Here is a 21,952-nt window from a genome sequence, read left to right on the forward strand (position 1 = left end):
GACAGCACTGTTTTTATGAACTTAAATGTTTTCTTCTTGTAACAGAAATAGCTAGGCAAGCAGCACAAATAAAGCTACTGAGAAAACTCCAGAAGCAGGAACAAGCTCGAGCTGCCAAAGAAGCAAAAAAACAGCAAGGTAAGTATTACTTGTGAAAGTTTGTGCATGCTAGCAGATTATTTTGAAATGTATTAATGAAAAACTAGCTATGTCTTGTCATGTTCTGCTGATAGTAATTTTTTGTTTTCTTTTGTTTGTTAGCTATTATGGCAGCTGAAGAAAAGCGAAAGCAAAAGGAGCAGATAAAGATAATGAAGCAGCAGGTAAACCATGTGATTGCTACATAAGTTCTTTAAATTATGTTTTGAATTATCGAATTAGGAGTATTTTAATTATTTAGTAAATTATTAAGTATGTTGTTTACAAAGTGAATGTTTTAAACCTAGTTTTAAAGAGCACAGAGTGTATATTATTTCAAATACTAAATTCTATAGTTACTGTTCGTGTTGTCAGGACATCCCAATTTTGTCAGTGTTGATTTAAGCCGCCCAACATACGTAATTGCTTACCAATATCAGCAAGAAATTAAAAAACTGCTACTAAAGTACAGTGATGTAGTTCTGTTAAAACAAAGTGTTATATCTGTTTCTGTAAATACTGGACTAGTGTAATTAGCTTCTTCAGTGATTCTGGCTGCCTGTCTAGTTTTAGGTTGTGCGCGAAGGGTTGTATCTCAGTATGCCAGTATGTTCTTAAACATACAAATATTGTTAAATACTGTCATAGCAAATAACAAAAAGTATGTATGTGTAAACTTGGACATTTTTTAAAATGAAAAAGTAAATATACTTTCTCAGTATTGTTTTTCTAAAAAAAAAACCCCTTTCTTCCTCTTGTAGGAAAAAATAAAGCGAATCCAGCAAATCAGAATGGAGAAAGAACTTCGAGCTCAGCAAATTCTAGAGGTAAAAATAATGGCTCAAATATAATTTTTGTGTTGCCTTTTTAAAGGATGTTATATTTTAGTAGTCACACATGCAGTTAGGAATGTAACGAAGAGTAACAACTCGAACAACCTGAACTTCCAAAGGCCAGTTCAAAAACCTGTCTTAAAATATTTTTCTTAAAAAATCTATACTAACTGCCACCCAAATCTTGGAAATGTTCACTTGAGTTCCAGACTTTCTGCAGAAATAGTCTTGTATTTTGTAAAGTTAACAGCATAACTATTCCTTTGTAAGAAAACAAGTTTGCAGTAATGGAAAGTTAAAGCAGTATCATGCTCTGCTCTGTATGAAGTACAGTGGATTTAAAATACTAAGTTTATATACATGGTAGAATATACTGGTATTCTATACTAGTTTGCTAGTATACTAGCAAAGGTAGATTGCTAGCTTCCAAGTCTCCATTCAGGGAGAAATTAATGGTAATCTTCTTGCCATTTATGTTTTACTGTTTCTGTGTATACTTACTTTCTTAGTTATAATAGCTGGGTGAAGCACTTTTCAGTGGGACTTGAAATTCTGGTGTAATTTTTAAAAAGTAAATGAATTTTGAACTGATTGATCAAGAAAGCTGCATTGGGGAAGAAATCTGTTGCAGTGTACACGATATGTGATGATGTTTTGAACTTTTAAAGGCATGTAACTTTATTTCTAGTCAGATTATTTTCAACTTGTGATGGTGCTGTTGTGTGACCTGTTTTGCATGCACAGGCAAAAAAGAAAAAGAAGGAAGAAGCAGCAAATGCCAAATTATTGGAGGCCGAAAAACGAATAAAGGTTAGTTTAGAGGAGCTCCAAACCCAAGAACTGTGTTACTGTGCATAATACATGTTGATGTATAAAAGTAGTACATTTGGACGAATAATAATTGATAGTGAAACTGTAAATAGGGATGTCATATGAATAAGGTGTGCATATGTTTATATAAATATATGAAGCATAGATGGAGAAGTTTGTGAATGTGACACACACACATACATTCATGCATACACACATGAATATATAGAGCGACTGTAATTTTTTCTGTGCTGTTACAATGAGTTTTTCTTACATGACACTTGGTTTGCATAACTTAAAATGTTCCTGCTGTAACATTATTCACAATATTCTTTTAAGCACACTGTATCAGAAAACAAGTGTAATCTTTTCTAGGCTGTACGTATACAAGACTATAGAACCCTTACAACTATTTATATATGTACTTCTATTACTGCTTTGGCATTCTTGGTGTATTTTAATATAGAACTCCCAACTCAATAGACTTGCTGTCACATACGTTGTGTACTTCTGTGTGATCAGTTTATGGGGGGCAGGGAAGTAAGAATTTAATTCAGATGTGCTGTTGTAGTGTGGCAAAAATATGAACTTGGTAAGTAAATTTGCTAGATATTTTAGATACATTTTTGTTCTTTTGTTTAAGGAAAAAGAGATGCGAAGGCAGCAAGCTGTTCTTCTGAAACACCAGGTTGGTACACATTCAGTTGACCAGACAGACGGAATGCCAATTGTCAACTACTACTTAAACTGTATGGGGGGGGAATCTTCAAAATATGCCCTTTTTAAATTTCTGGGTTTGATTCCTGCACAAATTTTCTTTCACCTTATGATTTGTTGCTTTGCTTTGGTATTGGGGTCTTTTGGGGGATTATAAAGTGGTTTTTATGACTTTGTGATTTCTGTTTCATAATGTTGTGCCAACTCTTTCTACCAGGAGTTGGAGAGGCATAGACTAGATATGGTATGGGTATGTTTATTTTTGTACATCTAACACCGCATTGTGATTTGGTTGTGATATGGTTGTCATAGCAATGCATAAAATGTAGCACTGGCTGCTGTCATATTACATACTGCTGCATGGCTTTACAGCACAGTGCATTGCATACATCTGCTTGTCTTGTCTGTTAAGGAAAAAAGACATGTCTTGAACATGTATATAAATTGAACATGGCAATAAATAAATGAGGTTTTTAACCAGAAATCTGTGATACTGATGTCACAATAGAAATTGGACTACTGTATAAAATCAAGTATTAATTAATGCAAAATTAATAGGTAGTCACTTGGATAATTTTTGCAAGCCTTGTCCCATTCACTGGGAATGAATCCAGACATTTTAAATACAATTTTGAATTAACCTATTTTAGAGATCAGGATGATGTCTTTCCTAAGTTTGTAAGGTACTGAGGAAATTAGCTTTCAGTCAGTGGTGAATACATAATGTTGTAAGCATACAACGAAACATTAGCCTGTAATCCTAGCCTCACTGAATTAGATGATAAAATTCTCGTAGCCTTTACTGGGGCCAAGATGTAATCTACAGCTCTTAAGGCAAAAACCCTATACTTAATGCTCTAGAATAGCTCTAGAAAAGCTCTTTAATGCATTTGAAGGTACTGACATAATTTATTGAGGGACAGGCATCAGTAAATGCAAGTGTCGTTGCATATGTATATGCGCCACCACTAGCTTGATTAAAACTCATCTAGAGCTGAGAAAATTAATCATATTAATTTGTTGCTGGGTTACAAAAATGTTAATATTTGCAATGTTTGAAAATGACCAGTTTAAAATTCCTGCTGAATTGGCTATTGAAGAAGTAAATTGCAAGTTCCATCATAGCAGATGTAAGGTAACTGACCTGTTCCAGCCAACCATTATGCTTTTTGTTCTGCCAGCTTATGAAGGAGCATCACAACTGACCATAAGTAAATCTGTATGCTTCTTTTTTACACTGTCTCCATGTTCATTGCTTTACCTTTTTGCTTTTGATTGTTCTTGTATTTGCTTTCTAAACCTGAACTAAAACATGCACAGACTTGGCCATTCTTGTCCTATATTTAGTATTTACTGTGACTTGTCTATTAATGCTAAATTTGTTACTCAGCTTTTTTACTGATTTGAAAATGTGGATTAGTTTTGTTCTAATCTTACCTGCTTCAATAGGAACGAGAAAGGCGAAGACAACATATGATGCTCATGAAAGCCATGGAAGCACGTAAAAAAGCAGAAGTGAGTATTAACTGAATACTGAATGCTGAAAGTTCAAAGTTTTGATGGTTTCACTCTGCAGTGATCTACAGAACAGTGTCTTTGATGTACCTGTATGTATAATTTCATTTGTATACGTGGCAGTGACAGGACAAGAAGCAGTAGGCACAAACTGAAGTACAGGAAATTCTGTTAAACTTAAGAAAAACTTTTAAACTTTGAGGGTGATGGTTGAACACTGGCACAGATTGCCCAGGTAAGTTGTGGAGTTGCAACTGCCTGTAGCTGATACTGCTGCAGGGTGGGGACAGGACACACACGGGGATGGGGACTGGATGTTCTCAAGAGGTCCCTTCCATCCTCGGTGATGACGAGCAAGAAGCCAATAATTGCGTAGTCACTTCAGAGTCCTTAGTATTTCCTGGAAAGGAAGTTTTGTTTTCTCTTCTTCATGTTGTTCATAAGAAGAGTAAGGACTTCATCATACTGACTTGTGAGATTTGCTCAACAGGTTTTCCTCAGTACTTACCCAGGGGTAAAAATAGACATCTCATTCCAGTCCAGGCTTCTTAGAACTTGCAGATTTTGTAGATGATTCTAGATTTGGACCATGACAAAACCATCCAAACAGGATTATTATGCCCTAATAATTTTACTTTTTCTCCTTCAGTAGAAAGTACTGATGCACTCCAGAAAATTTTGTTTTACTAAAAATATGTCAATAATTCTGAACCAAGAGATAGAGAAGCCTCCTAAAGATAAAGTCCTAAATGTGTGTGTGTCATTTTGTGTACAATCATTTTACTTTGTCCATCTGTGAATCTAGTTATTTAACTTGGTTTTGGTTTTGAACACAGTGGCATTATCTGATAATAAAAAAGTGATTGATTTCACTCGCTAAAATTTCAGGACCCTTTTGATGCTGATAATCTAAACATCTAAATTTTTTGTTCTGTTTTGTTTCTGAAAATAAGACTTTCCAAAATAGCTGCCCTTTCCTTTTGATGAGTGCTTTTTATTCTGGTGACTGCTTTAATTTATATAAACCTAGTATATCACAAAAGGGCCTAATAACACTTGCTTATTATGAGCTTTAACGCTAAAGATTAAATAAACATTCTATGCTATTAAATTGGTGTTTGTGCAATGGAATTAAACTATTCCTTTTAAAAGACTGCAAAATGGAAATGTTTTTCATAATTCAAATGATTACCTTGCTTACAAGTTAAGGAATTCTAGGAATTCTAGATACTTTACTTAGAGGGGGGAAAAAATACTCAAGAAACAGTGGTAGTTGTCCATATAAGCACAACCTAATCCAGAATCCCTCCAAATATTTTCATTGAGTTGACTAGTCAGGCTTTTACCTAGTTAAATTTTACTCTTAGCCATACTATCGCATGAAAGACACTGAAGTTTCCCTGCTCTTAAGCTAATGTGATAGTGGTTTTGTAATAGTACTTGTTCTTATAACCAGTTGAGAGGTCTCAATTTCATTGGAAGGTTGCAGAAAGAAATGAGGGAAAAGACTAGCTTTGCCTTGAAAAGCAGTTGTAACCGCATTGCTTATGTTCATGACTGAGGTAGCTTGAGAAAAAGTGTCTCTTACAGGAATATCACATCCTGCTTATTCAGGTTACTCTGCAGTAAATGAAAAGTTAACTAGCTAAAACAACCCAAGCTTTTTTAGCTTCATTGGTTTGAAATAATATAGTTGTTTATGTTGCATTATAGATGGTTAAAAAAAATTATCTAAAAAAAAAAAGTACATAATGGAATAGCATTGATGATAAAACCAGAGCTGTACAGTATGATTGATGAAACTTTTATTAGACCATGATAAACTAATTGACATCTTAATCCTGAGGCTGTATTCAGTTTTAACCCTGATACTATCTTAAGGGGGACTATCAATGCTAAAACATAATTGTTAAGTTTTATTTCACCTTTTATATTTTTCTCTATATCCTGAGACTTTTTATCTTTGTATCCTGAGACTTTTATATGTAAAGTACGAATAGCTAAGAGATTGAAGTAAAATAACTGTTGTTAACAGCATCTAGTTGTCAAAAGCATTGTTAAAACTTTTCTCCGAGATATGTTAGTAAATTTAAATGGAAGTGATAAACCAAAAAATTAATAACACTTTGGTGCAAGGAAGAATTTCAGGGTTAACTCTTAAGCCAACTAGGAAAGGTGCCCTCCTCCATTTCTGGTTTGTAAACAGTGTGACTCACAGGCGGAGTGGTGATTGGTGGCTGTCTTGGTCACAGTGACCACGAAGGAGTTGAGTTTCAAATCGCTGGTGATAGAAGAAAAAATGCCAGCAAAACTTTGACTCTGGACATCGGGAGAGCAGACTTGGGGGTCCTGAAGAAGCTAGTCAGTAGGGTCCCCTGGGAGTTGCTTTTGAAGATATTGGGGTCCATAAATGCTGGTCACTTTTTAAGAGCCATCTCTTAAGAGCAAAGGAACAGGCAATTCCAAAGTGTGGGAGGTCAAGCAAGCAGGGCAGAAGGCCAGCTTGGCTGAGCAGGGATCGTCTTCTAGAACTTTGACAGAAAAGGAAAACGTATGGACATTGGAAGCAAGGACAGGCGACATTGGAGGACTATTGGGATGCTATTCACCACTGTAGGGAGAAAATTTGTGCAGTCCATTATCTTTATTAAATTTATTGCAGTCCATTATTTTTCAATGGCCTTGGGAATCTGGAGAGGTGCCAGTCGATGGGAAGCTGGCAAACATCCCAATTTTCAAGGAGGGTAAGAAGGAGGACCCTGGTAATTACAGCCCTGCCAGTCTCACTTCAGTGCCTGGTAAAATTATAGAGAAGTTTATTCTGGGAGATACTGAAAACTATTTGAGAGACAGTGCAGTCACTGGTCATAGCCAGCACGGGTTCAAGAGTGGAAAGTCCTGCTTAACCAACTTAATTTCCTTTTAAGACAAGGTCACCCATCTAGTTGTCCAAGGGAAGCCAGTAGATGTGTGTGGGGTTTTTTTTATCATTTTGGCGAAGTTTTTGATATGTCTCTAACAGTATCTTTCTGGACAACATGTCCAGTGTACAGCTAGACAAGTGCATAATGCGTTGGGTGAACAGTTGACTGAGAGGTCAGGCTCAAAGAGTTTTAATAAATGGGGTCACATCAGGCTGAGAGCCAGTCATCAGGGGGGTCCCCAGGGCTCAATTTTAGGGCCAGTGCTCTTTGATGTTTTTATAAATGATCTGAATGCAGGAGTCAAAGGTACATTAAGTTTGCTGATGATACTAAACTAGGAGGTGCTGTGGACTCTCTTGAGGGTAGAGGGGCCTTACAGAGAGATCTGGGCAGACTAGAGAGCTGGGCAATCACCAACTGTGATTTAACAAGAGCAAGTGTTGGATTCTCCACCTGGGATGGGATAATCCTAGTTATATGTACAAACTGGAGAGAGGCTGGAGAGCAACCCTGCAGAAAGAGATCTAGGGGTTTGGTTTGATGGTGTGGTGGTCTAGCCCCTGCCGGGGTCTGAGACCACGCAGCCGCTACCCCTCCCCCACAAAGGGAGTGAAATACAAAGCCCCAAGACTGAAATAAGGAAAGGTTTAATACAACAGTGCAATAGCAACACAACAAACAACAGCAATAACAATAACAGTAATAGTGATAGCAATGAACAGAGCAAAATAGCTACCAAATACAGCAGTGAGAAGCACGATGTACAAAACCACGAATGCACCGCGCTCCCGCGCCAGGAAAAATGTGACGTCCGCATGGTATCTGAATAACCCGGCTAGAGCTCCCCCCCACTGCTGGGGAAACTTAACCCTATCCTGGTTAAACCAGGACAGATGGCAAGTTGAATATGAGTCAGCAGTGTGCCCTGGCAGCCAGAAGGACCAATCGCATCAAGCACAGCATTGCTAGCTGCTCGAGGCTTGTCCCACTCTGCGCCGCACTGGTGCAGCCCCACCTCGAGGACTCTGTGCAGTTTTGGGCACCTCAGTATAAGAGGGACATCAAACTATTGGAGTGTGTCCAGAGGAGGGTGACCAAGATGGTGAAGGGTCTTGAGGACAAGACTTAATGAGAAGTGGCTGAGGTCACTTGGTTTGTTCAGCTTGGAGAAGAGAAGGCTGAGGGGTGCCCTCATCGCAGCCTACAGCTTTCTCAAGGGGGGCAACAGAGTGGAAGGTGCTGATCTCCTCTCTCTGGTGACCAGCAGTAGGACACGAGGAAATGGAATGATGCTGCATCAGGGGGAGTTCAGGTTGGATGTGAGGAAAAGGCTCTTCACTGACAGGGTGGTTGGTTCCTGGAACAAGCTTCTCAGGGAAGTGGTCACAGCACCAAGCCTGTCGGAGTTCAAGGAGTGTCTGGACGATGCTCTTAGGTATGGTTTAATTTTAGGTAGTCCAGTGAGGAGCAGGGAGTTGGACTTGATGATCCTTATGGGTCCCTTCCAACTTGAGATATTCTATGATGAAAAGTCATGGGGCCTGACAGAACTGTACAACAAAGTCAGCAGTTAATGATGTTCTACAAATGCAGCTGAGTTCTGACTTGCAGTTATATCCCATACTCTCATTTAATCAAAATTTCATAATGGTAAACTGAAGAGACTGGAGTGACCTCTTAAACTGACAGAATAATGGGGAGTGATTCTAAATAATATGAATCAGCTTAGCTTGGTTCTTCAGCTCTTTTGTGTCCACAGGTGAAAAGCGCCTGTAGTGTCTTTGCCTTTATGTTGTGTCAGGTTCTTAGGTTGACACACTCAAACACATGTTTTTGTATGTGCATGCAGTTCTGTGCTCTAAGGAGGTAGCACTGATACATGGCAGATTCCATACATGGCTTCTTACTCACTGTTTTGTGTTCGGTATCCCTTGCACAAAGGTGTGTAATCCGCTGTGTAGGCAGGCCAGCATGTCACCGCTGGGGCGTGTGACAGCAGAACCACTGCAGTCAGGGATGGGATCGGCAATTGGAGCTCCAAATTCAGAGTCGGTCTTAACAAGTTAGAGAGTTCATATTCTGTGTGACACCAGTGTAGAGGGTGTTTGAAGAGAAAAATAGTAGATGCTTGGCTTCTCCCTTGATTATCTCTGTGTTGTACAGAGTAAGATGTTAATGACTGTTCAATTTTCAGATTGCGTGCTAAGTGCATGGTGCTTCAAGGCCAGAAGCTGTGTGGGTTGAAAAGATAGGTTGTGTTTTATAAGCTATTCACATCCAGTTTATGTATTAGAGGAATTTTTAAGCCCTGTGTTGTCCAGAGAGGTCTTCCAGCTGCTGCTTTCTTGAGTGGTCTCTGCTTCAGCAGACCCATATTGATGATTATAGTGTGTGAAATCAGATGCCTGACATGCATGGCAGTTCTTTACCATGTTTTCACTTGGTACTTGTGATTCACTTGCTGAAATGGTACTCCAGAGAGTATCTCAGCGTAAACATGCTCAGTACCTATTCCCATGGGGACAGGAGAGAAAAAAAGTGAATCTTAGATTTGCTCACAAATTTGATGATTTTGTTCTATTTCTGTAGTTTTCCCCTTCCCTTTACTTGAATGCAGGTTCCTTAATTACTGTGGTAATTATTAAGATTACATAAGTAGTGCTTTTCAGATTCTTAGATTGTTCTATTGTAAGTATAATATGTGGGTTTTATTTTCTGCTCTTTGAATTCTATTTAAGGAAAAAGAGAGGTTAAAGCAAGAGAAACGCGATGAAAAAAGATTAAATAAAGAACGTAAACTGGAACAGCGAAGATTGGAATTAGAAATGGCAAAGGAGCTAAAGAAGCCGAACGAGGACATGTGCTTGGCAGACCAGAAGGTAATCATAGTAATGTAAACTTGTTTTCTTGCCTCTTGTTTCTGTATTTTGCCATTGTGGCAATAACTTTCTTTTCTTGCAGCCACTCCCAAAGCATTCAAGTTTTGGTCTTGATAATTAGATAACTGTTTGAAATATATACAAATACAAGTTACTACAAACACTAAAGTAGCATATGTTTAGTTAATTAAAAGCATTTTGTTTAAAAGTGGCTTGCTTCACAAAAAGCACTTGCATGATTACTTTAAAAAAAATCAATTACTCTGAGTTATTTTTACAGCAGGAATATGCATCATGTCTCAATCCATAGGCACTAGATAGAGCTTTTCTCACATGTGCAACTATGCTAAGCTGTCACTCAAAAAATTTACTCTCCCAGTCTTCTGTGTTCTTAGTTCTAGTCCTTCAGGACTTGACATACCACAGGTTCAAACCCAATCTGTCCAGAGAATTCCCCTCCTTATGTCCCTCAAATATTTTTACACCACCTTTTATAGTATTTTGGCTCCGAATAAAGCCTGAGACCATCTCCTGGCCAAAAAGTAAGTATTTATTAATCTCTTGCATCCTGTATAACATGTGAAAAGATAAATGTTCTTCAGTTTTAAATTAAATTTACTGGATGGGATGGGGAAGACAGCTTCTCTGTAGCCTTTACCTTCTAGAATTGTGCTGTAGGTCATATGGAAGTATCAGCCAATTTCCCTAGGTAGTATCAAAAAAGTTTTATTTTGACATATACTGCTGAATCTTTCACTGTTTTTCTTTATTTGTCAGCCTTTGCCAGAGTTGCCTCGCATCCCAGGCCTTGTTCTCGATGGAAGCACATTTTCAGATTGTCTCATGGTAGTGCAGTTCCTGCGTAACTTTGGTAAAGTTCTTGGCTTTGATGTGAACGTGGATGTCCCGTCCCTGAGCGTTCTTCAAGAGGGTTTGCTAAACATAGGGGACAGCATGGGAGAAGTACAGGACTTGCTAGTAAAGCTTGTCTCTGCAGCTGTTTGTGATCCAGGACTTGTTACAGGATACAAGGTAAAAAAAAAAAGAAGGAAAAAGCAATCCATAGTAAACACGCTATATTTATGAATGCATTCTTCATACTGCGTCTTTGACACCTCTGATGGGGATTTCCATTCTCTTTCGTAATTCTTTTCTTTGATGTCACTGTTCTAACGTTACTCAAAGACTCTCTATGTCCTGTCAGCCTTCCCACTTTCCAGAAATGATATATTTCTGGACGTTTTCTCATTTCTGGACCCTTCCTCATTTTTATTTGGACCTCTTATAGGGCATTATAACATCTGTGGCCATGTTTAACTCCTTTTTTTTGTTTGTTTTGGTTTGGTTTTTATTTTTCCCCTTTCATTTATACCCTCATGTTATACTCTGTCTTGCCATTTCTTTCTCTAAAGTCTCCTCTGTATGTCACTTCATCAAAACTCTGATTCATTCATGATTCTCTTCCTTATTATCCTTCTTTTTCAAGCCAGCATAGCTCTTTTCTGCTCTAGAACTTTACACAGCATGATTGTACAAAACAGTATTCATCAAGTTCTGGTTGGACCATGTCTTTCATTTAATCTATTCATTAATATTAATATGATCTCTGTTCCTAAAAACTTAAGAGATGAAGACATTCCAATTTGTTACTCTAGTCAAGATTTACACTTGAATAGTTTTAAAGAAAAATCCTGATTAAAATCCTTATGTAACAGTGCAGACAAACCCACCCCACTTTTTATAAACAAGAGTATAGCCTGCAGAGGAAAATAATATTTTTAAATGTGCTGTTCAAAATGTCTTTATTCTTTTTAGGCTAAAACTATTCTTGGGGAACACTTACTGAATGTTGGCATCAATCGAGATAATGTGTCTGAGATTCTGCAGATATTCATGGAGGCTCACTGTGGGCAGACTGAGCTGACAGACAGCTTGAGGACAAAAGCTTTTCAGGCACATAGTCCAGCTCAGAAAGCATCAGTACTCGCTTTTCTTGTCAATGAGTTAGCATGCAGCAAAAGTGTAGTAAGGTAAGATTTTTCCCAAACAGGTCTGTAAAAATAAAATTATAAAAATGGTATTCAAAAATCCTGTATACACTGTGTTCTGTTACAGGTGGGTTCTTGATGTTATAATGAAAGGTGAAATTTGCTGTTACTGCTTCTTATGTTTATGTACTTCTGATATGATGGAAGAGTAGAACTTTTCCATGTTTGGTCTGTAAGTTAATTTTCAAAGCTTGCACCAAAATTTCTTCAGCTATTTTTGGAGTAAAAGATGAGGTTGATTACAAAGAAATTTACTAGGTATTCTAGGGAATAATTTGGAAGAGTTCTGTAAGGCTTCTGCAGTACTCTGTTTTTCCCTTTTTTCCTTTTGTTTTTTAAGACCTCTTTTGTCCAAATACTTTAACTAGGGTCGTAAGATGAGGTGGCAAGCCTGATTTATCATGGTAGTCATTCAAGAAAGTATGTATTTTATTTGTGGTCAGTAATGTATAGCATCTCATAATTAAACCCCCCCGTGTTAATATTTTAAAACCCAACAATGTGTAAATAAAAACTTAGGACACACCAATCTTTGGGATCCCTCTACCTCTGCATACTTACTGTGGTAAAGTCTTTTATTTGAGTGCTGTTTTGTTTCCTGGTGAATTCTGCTGCTTTTGGTATACTGTGCTGTATCAGCGAATCAGGGTTGTGTAAGGCAAGAACGAAAGAGATGCTTCATGTTTTCCAAAATTGAAAAACAGCAGGAGTGTGCAGTGCAAGTGCTGTGCCGGTACTGTGCAGGAGAGTTCACGTGTATGAATCAAATTCATCGTAGTAAGGAACTTTATCTTATATCAGATGATCAACTGTTATGTCAGATTTGTAGAAACAATCATTCAGAACTTGGGTTTCTATTGTTTCATCACAGAAACAACTACAGCCTGCTAAATTGTTGAGGCTGGCATGTCTCAGAAGTGGGCTCGCAGACAGTGACTGTACTGAAGCACTTTTTTTTGGTTCTTCAATTTCTGCAGTGAAAAGTGAACGTTGGTGTTTGGATCACGTGGATCCTAGTTAGAATACCATAGATGTACCAGTGATAACTTTGTTTTCAGCACAGGGCTAGATGCTTTGGGGCAAATGCATCCGGGGGCTTGGCATTGAATTAGAACTATGGAAAGAGATGTCACATCCTTTGAATGATACTTCTTACGGAAAGAAAACTGACATGATACTGTAAATAAAGACTGCCTGACATAGGTACAGCAGTACACTACCTGGCATTCCTAGTATTGGAATTTCCTAGCTTTAAAATTACTTATTTTGAATTTTAAACATTTCTTCAAGATAGTTCTTTGTGACAAAGTATCTGTACATAAATGTCTGTCAGAAGAAGATATGCAAGTTCACAGTTAATGGATTGTTTTGTCTTTGACAGTGAAATTGATAAAAACATTGATTATATGTCAAATTTAAGGAGAGATAAATGGATGGTTGAAGGCAAACTTCGGAAGTAAGTTTCGTTTCCTTAAATATTACAATATATTGCTTTTTTGCATTTGCTACTATATAGGCAATTGGTTCTAAGGACAAAATTAGCTGATGAAATTACAGTTTCACCAGGAAGTTAGTAACTGCACTGCTTAATTAAGATGGATGTGGATTTAGAATGGTGCAGCACCAGTCTTTTACAGTCTGTTAAAGATGCATGAGATTCAGAGGGTTAGTGTCCCTCAACATTGGAGCAAAGTCAATTCCATTTTGTATTCTTTAGAAGAAAGTAAAAATTTTGTTATTGCAATATTACAGGAGCTGTCAAATTGCTATTGACATTATCAACGTTTATTTGGACCTATCATAATTGCCAATGTTCGTTCTGAAAGGCGTTTTAAGAAGACATGATTTTCATACAACAATTACCAATTGAATTTTGCTAATTTGTATTATGTCATTTTAGTGTTTCCCATCTGTCAGTGTTGCGTTGTTCCCTATAGCTAGGGATCATATGTAGACTGCAAACTTTGAGATATTTTTTTATATTTTTATTTAAGGTAAAATTGGAACTTTTTAAGGGTTGTCAGTTTCATATCCACTGTTCTCCCATCCTACAAGACAAAATTCCATACAGCAAGCATAACAGCTCCAACTACCAGGAAGCTAGAAGGCATGAAGTTTGTGAATCACAGGGGGTAAAAATACATAGCCAGACTCTGCTTTCTTTTTTTTTCTTGGTCATCTTTACCTCTTACTAGGAATGGTGAATCCTTTCTTAGTCCTTGCTTTAGGTACTTGTGTTTCTAATCTTATGTCTCCCTTTTTTCCCTTTAATGTATCTCAGAAGGAAGAAGGAAAGAAGTAAAGAAGAAGGACAAGAGGGAGGTAGAGGAAAAAATAGACCAATAAAAAGAAATTCTCTACTAATACTGCAGATCACAGTCTTCACAGGGTTAATATATTTTATCTTTTAGGACAATCAAAACACCTTTTTCTGTCTTCATCTGTATCCCCTCTATGGGATATAGTTTAAAAAGTGCTTCTGAAGTTCTGATGTAGCCAACTGTCCATTAGCGGAATGGGACCCTTACCTGTCCTTGTCTCCTTAGGCACTGCTCAGTCTTTCTCTCCCTCCATCAAACTGTAAGTACTTGTAGATGTAGGATCCTCCCTTTTCCTCATGATCTCTCTTTTCTTCCCTTTCAAATAGTGGGCATAATATCCTGAAGTCCCAAGTCCCTCTCTTTCTACAGTCATTTCTCTTGTGTTTTCCCCTCGTGTGGATTTCAGGTTCCAGTAGTGCTGTCCCTGTTTTTGAGCGTAAGTATTGCGGGAGTGCTCAGAAACACTGTTCTTCCACTTCTTTGAATTCACTGGACTTGATTCATCTCTCTTATCTTTGATTCAGAATCTTTGGATTTTCCACTGTTTTTCTGATGAACTCTAAGAAGCTTTTAAGAAGAGCCGCCTTTGATCAATTTTGAACAATGCTTTCTTCTTCATTATGTCAGTTGGTGTTTTTAATGAACTCTTGTAACTGTTGCTGGGACTTCTCTGAAGATAAGTCTGTCCATTTCAGTCTTCTGTTTGGTCTTTTTTTCCTGCTTCCAGTCTCCATTCTTAATGCATGTCATCTTCCCCATCAGTTTCAAAGATCACTCTAGTTTTTAAGCATCCCAGTCCCAAGCAGTTTTGCATAGGAATATCTGGTTTCTTGACTACTTGCCATATGATCAGTGGATGTGTACTCTTTTCGTATGCACACATACCATTGCAGATCCTCAACACAAGCCCATCGTGCACAGGAAGTGTATAGTGGTAGAACAACGGATGCTGAGGAATCGCTTTATTTCATCTCAGCCTGATTTGCCAGTGTCTGTTGTGGTAAAACTTCATACCACTATGTCCAGGCAGTCTGAAAGTATATCCAAGTGGGAAGAGAAAAGATTCTGCCTCTATCAGATGTTTTCACTAAGTGATTTTTTTGTGCTGACATTCTCACTTTTCATGAGATTAGCTCAGCTGGATACTGGGGACAGGGGGAGGGGGCCAGAATAAAAGAAAGAAAACCTGTGTTTGTAAGATACAAAAAAGCAACATTAAAATACCAGGCTGGAAAAAGTAGTCATTGTATAAAAGCCTATAGGGATGCCTTTTTTTTTTTTTTTTTTTTTTTTTTTTTTTTTCCCCCCCCCTTTCTCTTCCTTCTCTCTTAAGGATATTGAACAAAGTTCCTTGATAAGGATAATATATATGGTTGGAAACTGAATCTGAGCTGACTGTTTCTGCTGGGCTGATGGTCAGTGAGAGGTTGCATCTAATTCCTTCTCTATCACATTTAGATGTGAATTTTGATACTAGTCACCATTTTTGTAAAGGCACCTGTCTCATACAATCAGTTCATCTTTCTTTGTGCTTTCTGTATCACAACTATAGTCAGAAGACTGTCTCATCTGAGGTGATTCAGCTGTTTTTTAACAAGATAATCATAATCTCAGCATCTCTTTTTTCCATTATATGTCTTCTCCCTGGCATGTCATTTGTAGCTTGATCAATACAAAAAGGAATAAAAATTAAATACAGCTACTTGAAGGATTAGGCAATATCTGTTTCTTTACAAGACTTCAAATACTGCAGACCAAGGTTTCTCACTGCGCCAGTGTTCTTTTTAACATGCCAGTGTTATGGCATACTCCTTGTAAGCTAATTTCTTTCCAGTGAGGCCATCTCAACTGTAAATGATGATGGTATATCAAAAGCAGTGTTACATGAGGGGAGAAATTATGCTCTGAGTTTGGGTAGGAGGTGGTAATGCTGATTTGGAATCATTGAGACCCAAGCTGAAGTATGTTAAAAGTGTGTTAAAAGTATGTTTAGAATTTCTTTGCCTTGCTACTACTTAATATTTATGTGCAAAAATTATGAAAAGGGCATGAAAATTAAGTCAAAAGGTGAATATTCTTCACACGATCTAGTAAATGTTACAGTTTAGATCAGGCTTAAGTCACACATCTGATTATCTGATGGGCCACCCACTCTCTTTATAGGCCAATAGACTTTATAATTCTCTCAACAGTTGCAGGTGTCGTTTTGGTATATACCTGAAAGTGAGAAAGCTGAAACAGTTTTTGAGTGAAGGTTTTCTTCTCTGTGAGCCATGTTTAGGTAGCAGCAGGAAAATTATGCTACCTCTTGCAATACCTGAATGTTAAGTTATGCTCTCATTGCTTTCTGCCTCTGTGCTACTTCAGATACAGACTGCTGCCTTCTTAAGCTTATGGTGCTATTAAAGGAGAGCATCTTCAATTCATTTCCATCCTTATAGTTTGTAGTGTCATGCCAGGCTTCCTTTAGTGCTCGACAGCATTATAGCGCTCTCTTTGCTTTCAGCAAAAGTACCTTTCTTGCTTCTCATTTCTTTTAGGTATATGAAAGAGGTGTTTGCTGGTTGTTGAACTTCCACCTGCCAGCTTTAATCTTGAAGATAATTCAATACTATCTTAGTCTAATATGTCTCTAAAATTGTCCAGTCACACAGCAGTCAATCCAGTCATTGGCTAGTGGCTTTGTTTGATAGTTAATTCCTGTATATAAGCAGGAATTTCCAGTCCTGTTGAAGAGGATTTGATGATTTGAAGTTATCCTTGTAAAGAGGAAATTTTTTTTCTAAAAACCTTAACTTGGTGGAAGCCTGGGTGATATTGATACTCAGTGAGACTAAGGCTTTTTGCACCAGACCTGAAAATGTTACTTGCTTCCAAATTTACTGGGGAGGCTTGAGAAATTCTTTTTATCCAAAAATATTTTAAATTGCTAAAATATCTAAAAATTCATTTGTATTGGAAAAATAAAAGTGTAAAACTTTCTTATTTCTCCAGTGGATTAACCACTGTGTTAAACAAAACAAAACAAACAAAAAACCCCAAGCACACACACAAAAAAAGCGCCCAACTGCTTCCAGACAAACAGAAGTCCCCTTGATGATTTCTTGCTAACGGTCTTTTTAAATCGGTACTGTTGAGTACTAGCTTTGATTTTCAGCGTTTTAGAAGGCTGATACATTTGTCAGTATGCCCAGAAGCTGGTACTTCATCATACTCGTAGCCACTTGCTGTATGGAATATTGTTTTGTAGGATGGGAAGAGAGAGAAGTGCGACAAGGAAAAATTACGTACTGGTAATTGTGTTTGTCGTTACCGTTCTACTTTTCCCATCCTACCTTCTTCCAGTCATCTCTTACAAAAATCTTTGTCTTTTCTACACGTTTATGAATCTCTTCTAAGTCAGTTGCATTTTTGATCTGCATTATAAGTGACTGGGTAGGCCTGGCTATTCATACCTCCTGTGATTCAGCATGTTTGCCTGCTAGCTCCCTGATAGGTGGAACTATAATTTTTGCTGTGTGGAATCTTGTCTTATAGGGGTTTTATAGAAGAAGAAGGTCTACTACAACCATAATTACTGGTATGTAAGTTTCCCTTTTCTTTCATAAAAGGAAAAATGAGAGTTTGAATGAGTAATCTCCTAGGAGTTTAGGTAGCTAAGATTTCTCAAAAAAGAAAGTATGTCCTAGAATAAAAAGATCAGCCAAAGGACTAAAGTCAAATAATACCTAATAAATTAAAAACGCATAAAAATCTGAAATGAAAAAAAGAATGTAAACCAACCTTGCTGTTGCCATGCAGATGTGAATAATTTCATACTTCCAACTGAGGATTTTTTGCCCCCCCCCCCCCGTGTTTTATGATCATATTCTTAAATGCATAAAACAAAAGATTAAGAAGTTGAAATGGTTCTTTCTTCTAATTGTCTTTCCTGACTTTTCAAAATCCCTCTTATGTTTCATTTCTTCTTAACAGTTATGCAATAAAATTCACCTGGGAGAAACAGAAATTCTATTCAGAACTAAATAAGAGGCTTAAGGGGTTTTATAACCTGAATGTTTCTTTTTCACTAAAGTCAATAGATACCAAGAAAATACAGTGTTGTATTAGAACAGAAAAGCTAATTTGAATCTAAAATGTTTTACTTTCAATCACACAAGAAGAAAGGTATGTTTATGCTACAGACACACTCCATAATTTCACCCCTTGTCATGTGTTTCAAGGCTTAGAATCATTCATGCCAAGAAAACTGGCAAACGAGATGCAACAGGAGGCGGTGACGTAGGAGAGGAGCAGCACTCTTTGGAAACACCAACACCAGGCCGCAAACGCAGACGAAAGGGGGGGGACAGCGATTATGATGATGATGACGATGACGACAGTGATGATCAGGCAGATGAGGATGATGAGGATGAAGAGGACAAAGAAGATAAAAAGGGAAAGAAGGCAGAAGCTTGTGAGGATGAGGTGGGGCATTTTAACTATAGTGGAACTTAATAAGTTAAAACTTGTTTTCCTTCTGTTTCTCTGCAATATGGCACTGCTTTCCCAAAATCTCCCAATAAAAAGGAAGGAAGGATAACTTACTTCCAATATTTTTAAAGTTATGGAATAAGTTTATTTTCTGGAGGATTTTTTTCTGTTTTGATAGCTATTACAGTATGGGCTGGTCAGTTTTTTTTGGTTGGTTGGTTTGGGTTTGTTTGGGTTTTTTTTCTCTGCTTACTTGTTTTGATTTAGTCTTAATTGCTCTGAAATGCAATTGAGCGTAACTGTAGTTTTCTCTTAGAGGAGAATAAAGGTCATTTATTAGCTAACAAAATAATGAAGTGTAAAGTTACATTTAATAGTATCTATTATAGTTTGCCTGTGACCTTCCTGGGTATTTTTTTCATAACTTTTCTAGGGTAGTCACTGCCTGACTGTATTTGATCACAAGATGATGAATTTTACTAGTCAATGTCAGATAAGATACAGGAAGGATCACCGAAACATTTTTAGCTTGTTGAGCTGAATTGTGTCTACAGTAGTCAAAACATTATTTTAATAGAAGTGCCGTGGGCCTGTAAGATTCACTGTAGAACTCTGGAATTCTCTGCTGGATGAAACCTGATAAAAGAGACAAGCAATACTGAATACTACATTTTAGCGCACTGGGTGTTGCACTCTTTGCCAGAAAATGATCCATTTATGCAAGGTTATCAAAGTTCAAAGTAAGGTTTTATGGGTGCTGTGGATATGGCCGCTTGAACAGTGCATGTATATGACATGATATGTGAACTCAAACCTTTGCAAACACTCTTCATTAGAAACCAAACTAGTTTCTAGGATAGGAACAGCCCTTTGTGCTAATATTCTGGATTTATTTCAGGGGCTATGATGTGTATGAATTTAAGAGAATACCTTAGAGGTGTAGCATGAAGTTCTTACAAATTAATACTTCAGAATTAAAAATAGGTAATATTTAGGTATCTAATCTCAAATCCTTTTTCTCTTTAGTACAGTCTCCTATTTTGGTGCACTGAGCATTTCATAGACAAACGTCCTGTAACTCCTGTAGAGAGATTAATTTTCTGATAGAAGTTCCATTGCATTATGTGGTATTTCAGAAGGCTTCACTCTGGTATACTCCTACGGAGCCAAGAACTACAAGACCAGTATCTTACAGTGCAGGTGATGGGGAACTCCTAGGATTTTGGTTGTATTCTTTTGGAAACTTACAGTTAGCACCAAACACTAACTAAATTAAAACACTCTTTATGGATAAAGACTCTCATTTTTAAAGTATGTCAAGAAAAAGGGGGCCATAGACTTAATCATAGGTGCATTCCTCTTAAAAAATCAGCAAGATTAATACTGGAACTTTTGTAGCAGATTTGCAATTTAAAGTGGCTCTACAGATTCTTGTAGACATTGAAATAAAATGCAGGTGTTCGCTGACCAAAGACTGATAAAATTTTGACAAATTCCATTATCTCATGCACGAAAAACACTTAGAAATTAATTTGAATATCCAAAAGGCCTCATAGAAACTGGGATTAAATTCTGTAGTCTTCAGTGTTTGTGCACAAACTGAATTACTTCTTCCAGTAAAAGAATGTTTTCAGCAAACATTTGGCCACGAGCTTTCGCCTTCATATTCATCTGGGATAGTTGGGAAAGATTCAAGATACATCTTTTCCTAGTTACATTGTTCCTAGTCAAACACATCAAACAAGCACAGAACTTGAACTTTCTTACCCTTAGAATTTGCCTTTCATTTTCTGTTACATCTTTTTACTGTAATATTAGTAAGACATGGTAGTATGATTTCTATCCTGAAATAAATTTGGTGTGATGGTATATTTGCTAATTACAGGATGATGGGGACCAGACAGCAAGTGTTGAAGAGCTAGAGAAGCAGATTGAGAAACTGACAAAGGTGAGAAGTCATTTGTCTTTGATGTACTACAAATTTGATCACTGGATGTCCTGAGTTAGAATGTTAACCATCATTTTCAATGCTCCAACTTAATATAAATTGAAATAAGGATCAGTTTTTGTTTCTTGAAAATAGGAATGATGCTATTGTTCATGACACCTGAATTGTGAGTTTAGTCTAGCAGCACTAAGTGGAAATGACTCAAAAGACAGTTAGAAAGCCATTGATAATATATTCGCACATCTCAGAATAAAAAGTAATACAATTTTTATCCAGACCTAATTGATACACTTCTATTCATTGATCTTAGAAAGCGATGATAAATTTTGTGTATGAGAAGCAATAACTTTTCCATTATACAGATGATTGCAGTTCTCATTCCCTCCTACAGTTGGCTAATTTCTGCAACTGTGTTCTAAGCCATTACAGAAAGATGTGTTTGCCTCAGATTTTGAAAGAAGAAACAGTAGAATAGGAAGAGCAACGTAAATGAGAAAGACAGAATGCTGTAGATGGGGGTACTCATGACCCGTATTTTAATTCTTTGTATTAGAAAATTCATCATTTAAGACTTTGTCTCGTGGTTTCTCTCATGTTTTAATTGCAGTAAATTAGCAGTCCAGAATTACACCTGACTTCCAGCAGTGTCAATTTAGCAGAGCAAGAATTGAATAAACAAACTGAAATACTTGTTGGCCCCCCTAGAGAACTGTTTGTGTTTGAATACAGAATTTATTTTCAGACATTATTGTTCTCATTCTTTTATGAACCAGTTAAAATATCTCATTAGTTTCCCATCAGGAGCTGCAGTATCAGCTATCTTCAGTGCTCTGTTTCCCATTTGTTGTTACTTTATAATTGATAGGATTTCAGCTGTTCTTGTGCAATGAAATCTTTGATCCTGTTGATCAAAGGATATGGATCCCTTGATCCCCCTCTTCTCCGCTCTCGTGAGACCCCCCTGGCAGTGCTGTGTCCAGCTCTGAGCCCCCAACATCAGAAGGACAGGATCTTCATGGTTCCTTCCAACCCAAACCAGTCTGTGATTCTATGAGTCTGCTGTTCTCTGAGAGTCAGAGGTAAAAAGACAGGACCTACAATTGCAGAATATGTTTTTTAAGGAAGACTGATAAACTTAAGCTGAACCAGGAAGTGATTGAATTCATTCTTTTAAAGGGAGCTCTGTAAGTAAAATCATCAAGGCAGCAATTGTGAGTAGAATATCACGTAACACAGACACAAAATCTCTGAGAGCCTCCTCATGTGACCCTTGAACTTTTGTTCAGTCTAACAGCCAGTAGTTGTTTTCTGTTATGATTTTTTTTTCCCCTATTGAATTACAATGC

At 37.3% G+C, this 21,952-nt stretch overlaps 1 protein-coding gene across 18 annotated transcripts in view; it reads left to right on the top strand.

The window, feature by feature from the left end:
- Positions 1-21,952, top strand: part of BAZ2B (bromodomain adjacent to zinc finger domain 2B) — a 157,029-nt gene that overhangs the window by 118,457 nt on the left and 16,620 nt on the right. For 9 of the 18 annotated variants that reach the window (XM_074828385.1, XM_074828375.1, XM_074828366.1 and 6 more), the window contains 13 exons: positions 46-138; positions 262-323; positions 900-965; positions 1,716-1,781; positions 2,425-2,469; positions 2,716-2,748; positions 3,948-4,013; positions 9,676-9,816; positions 10,594-10,848; positions 11,632-11,846; positions 13,246-13,320; positions 18,409-18,652; positions 20,544-20,606. In XM_074828385.1, coding sequence (XP_074684486.1) covers positions 46-138; positions 262-323; positions 900-965; positions 1,716-1,781; positions 2,425-2,469; positions 2,716-2,748; positions 3,948-4,013; positions 9,676-9,816; positions 10,594-10,848; positions 11,632-11,846; positions 13,246-13,320; positions 18,409-18,652; positions 20,544-20,606 — 1,424 coding nt within the window. The remainder of the gene's footprint in view (positions 1-45; positions 139-261; positions 324-899; positions 966-1,715; positions 1,782-2,424; positions 2,470-2,715; positions 2,749-3,947; positions 4,014-9,675; positions 9,817-10,593; positions 10,849-11,631; positions 11,847-13,245; positions 13,321-18,408; positions 18,653-20,543; positions 20,607-21,952) is intronic. The other 9 variants (XM_074828369.1, XM_074828383.1, XM_074828372.1 and 6 more) reach the window with 2 other exon arrangements.

The sequence above is a fragment of the Strix aluco genome, chromosome 6 (genome assembly GCF_031877795.1).
Source record: "Strix aluco isolate bStrAlu1 chromosome 6, bStrAlu1.hap1, whole genome shotgun sequence".
Lineage (NCBI taxonomy): Eukaryota > Metazoa > Chordata > Aves > Strigiformes > Strigidae > Strix > Strix aluco.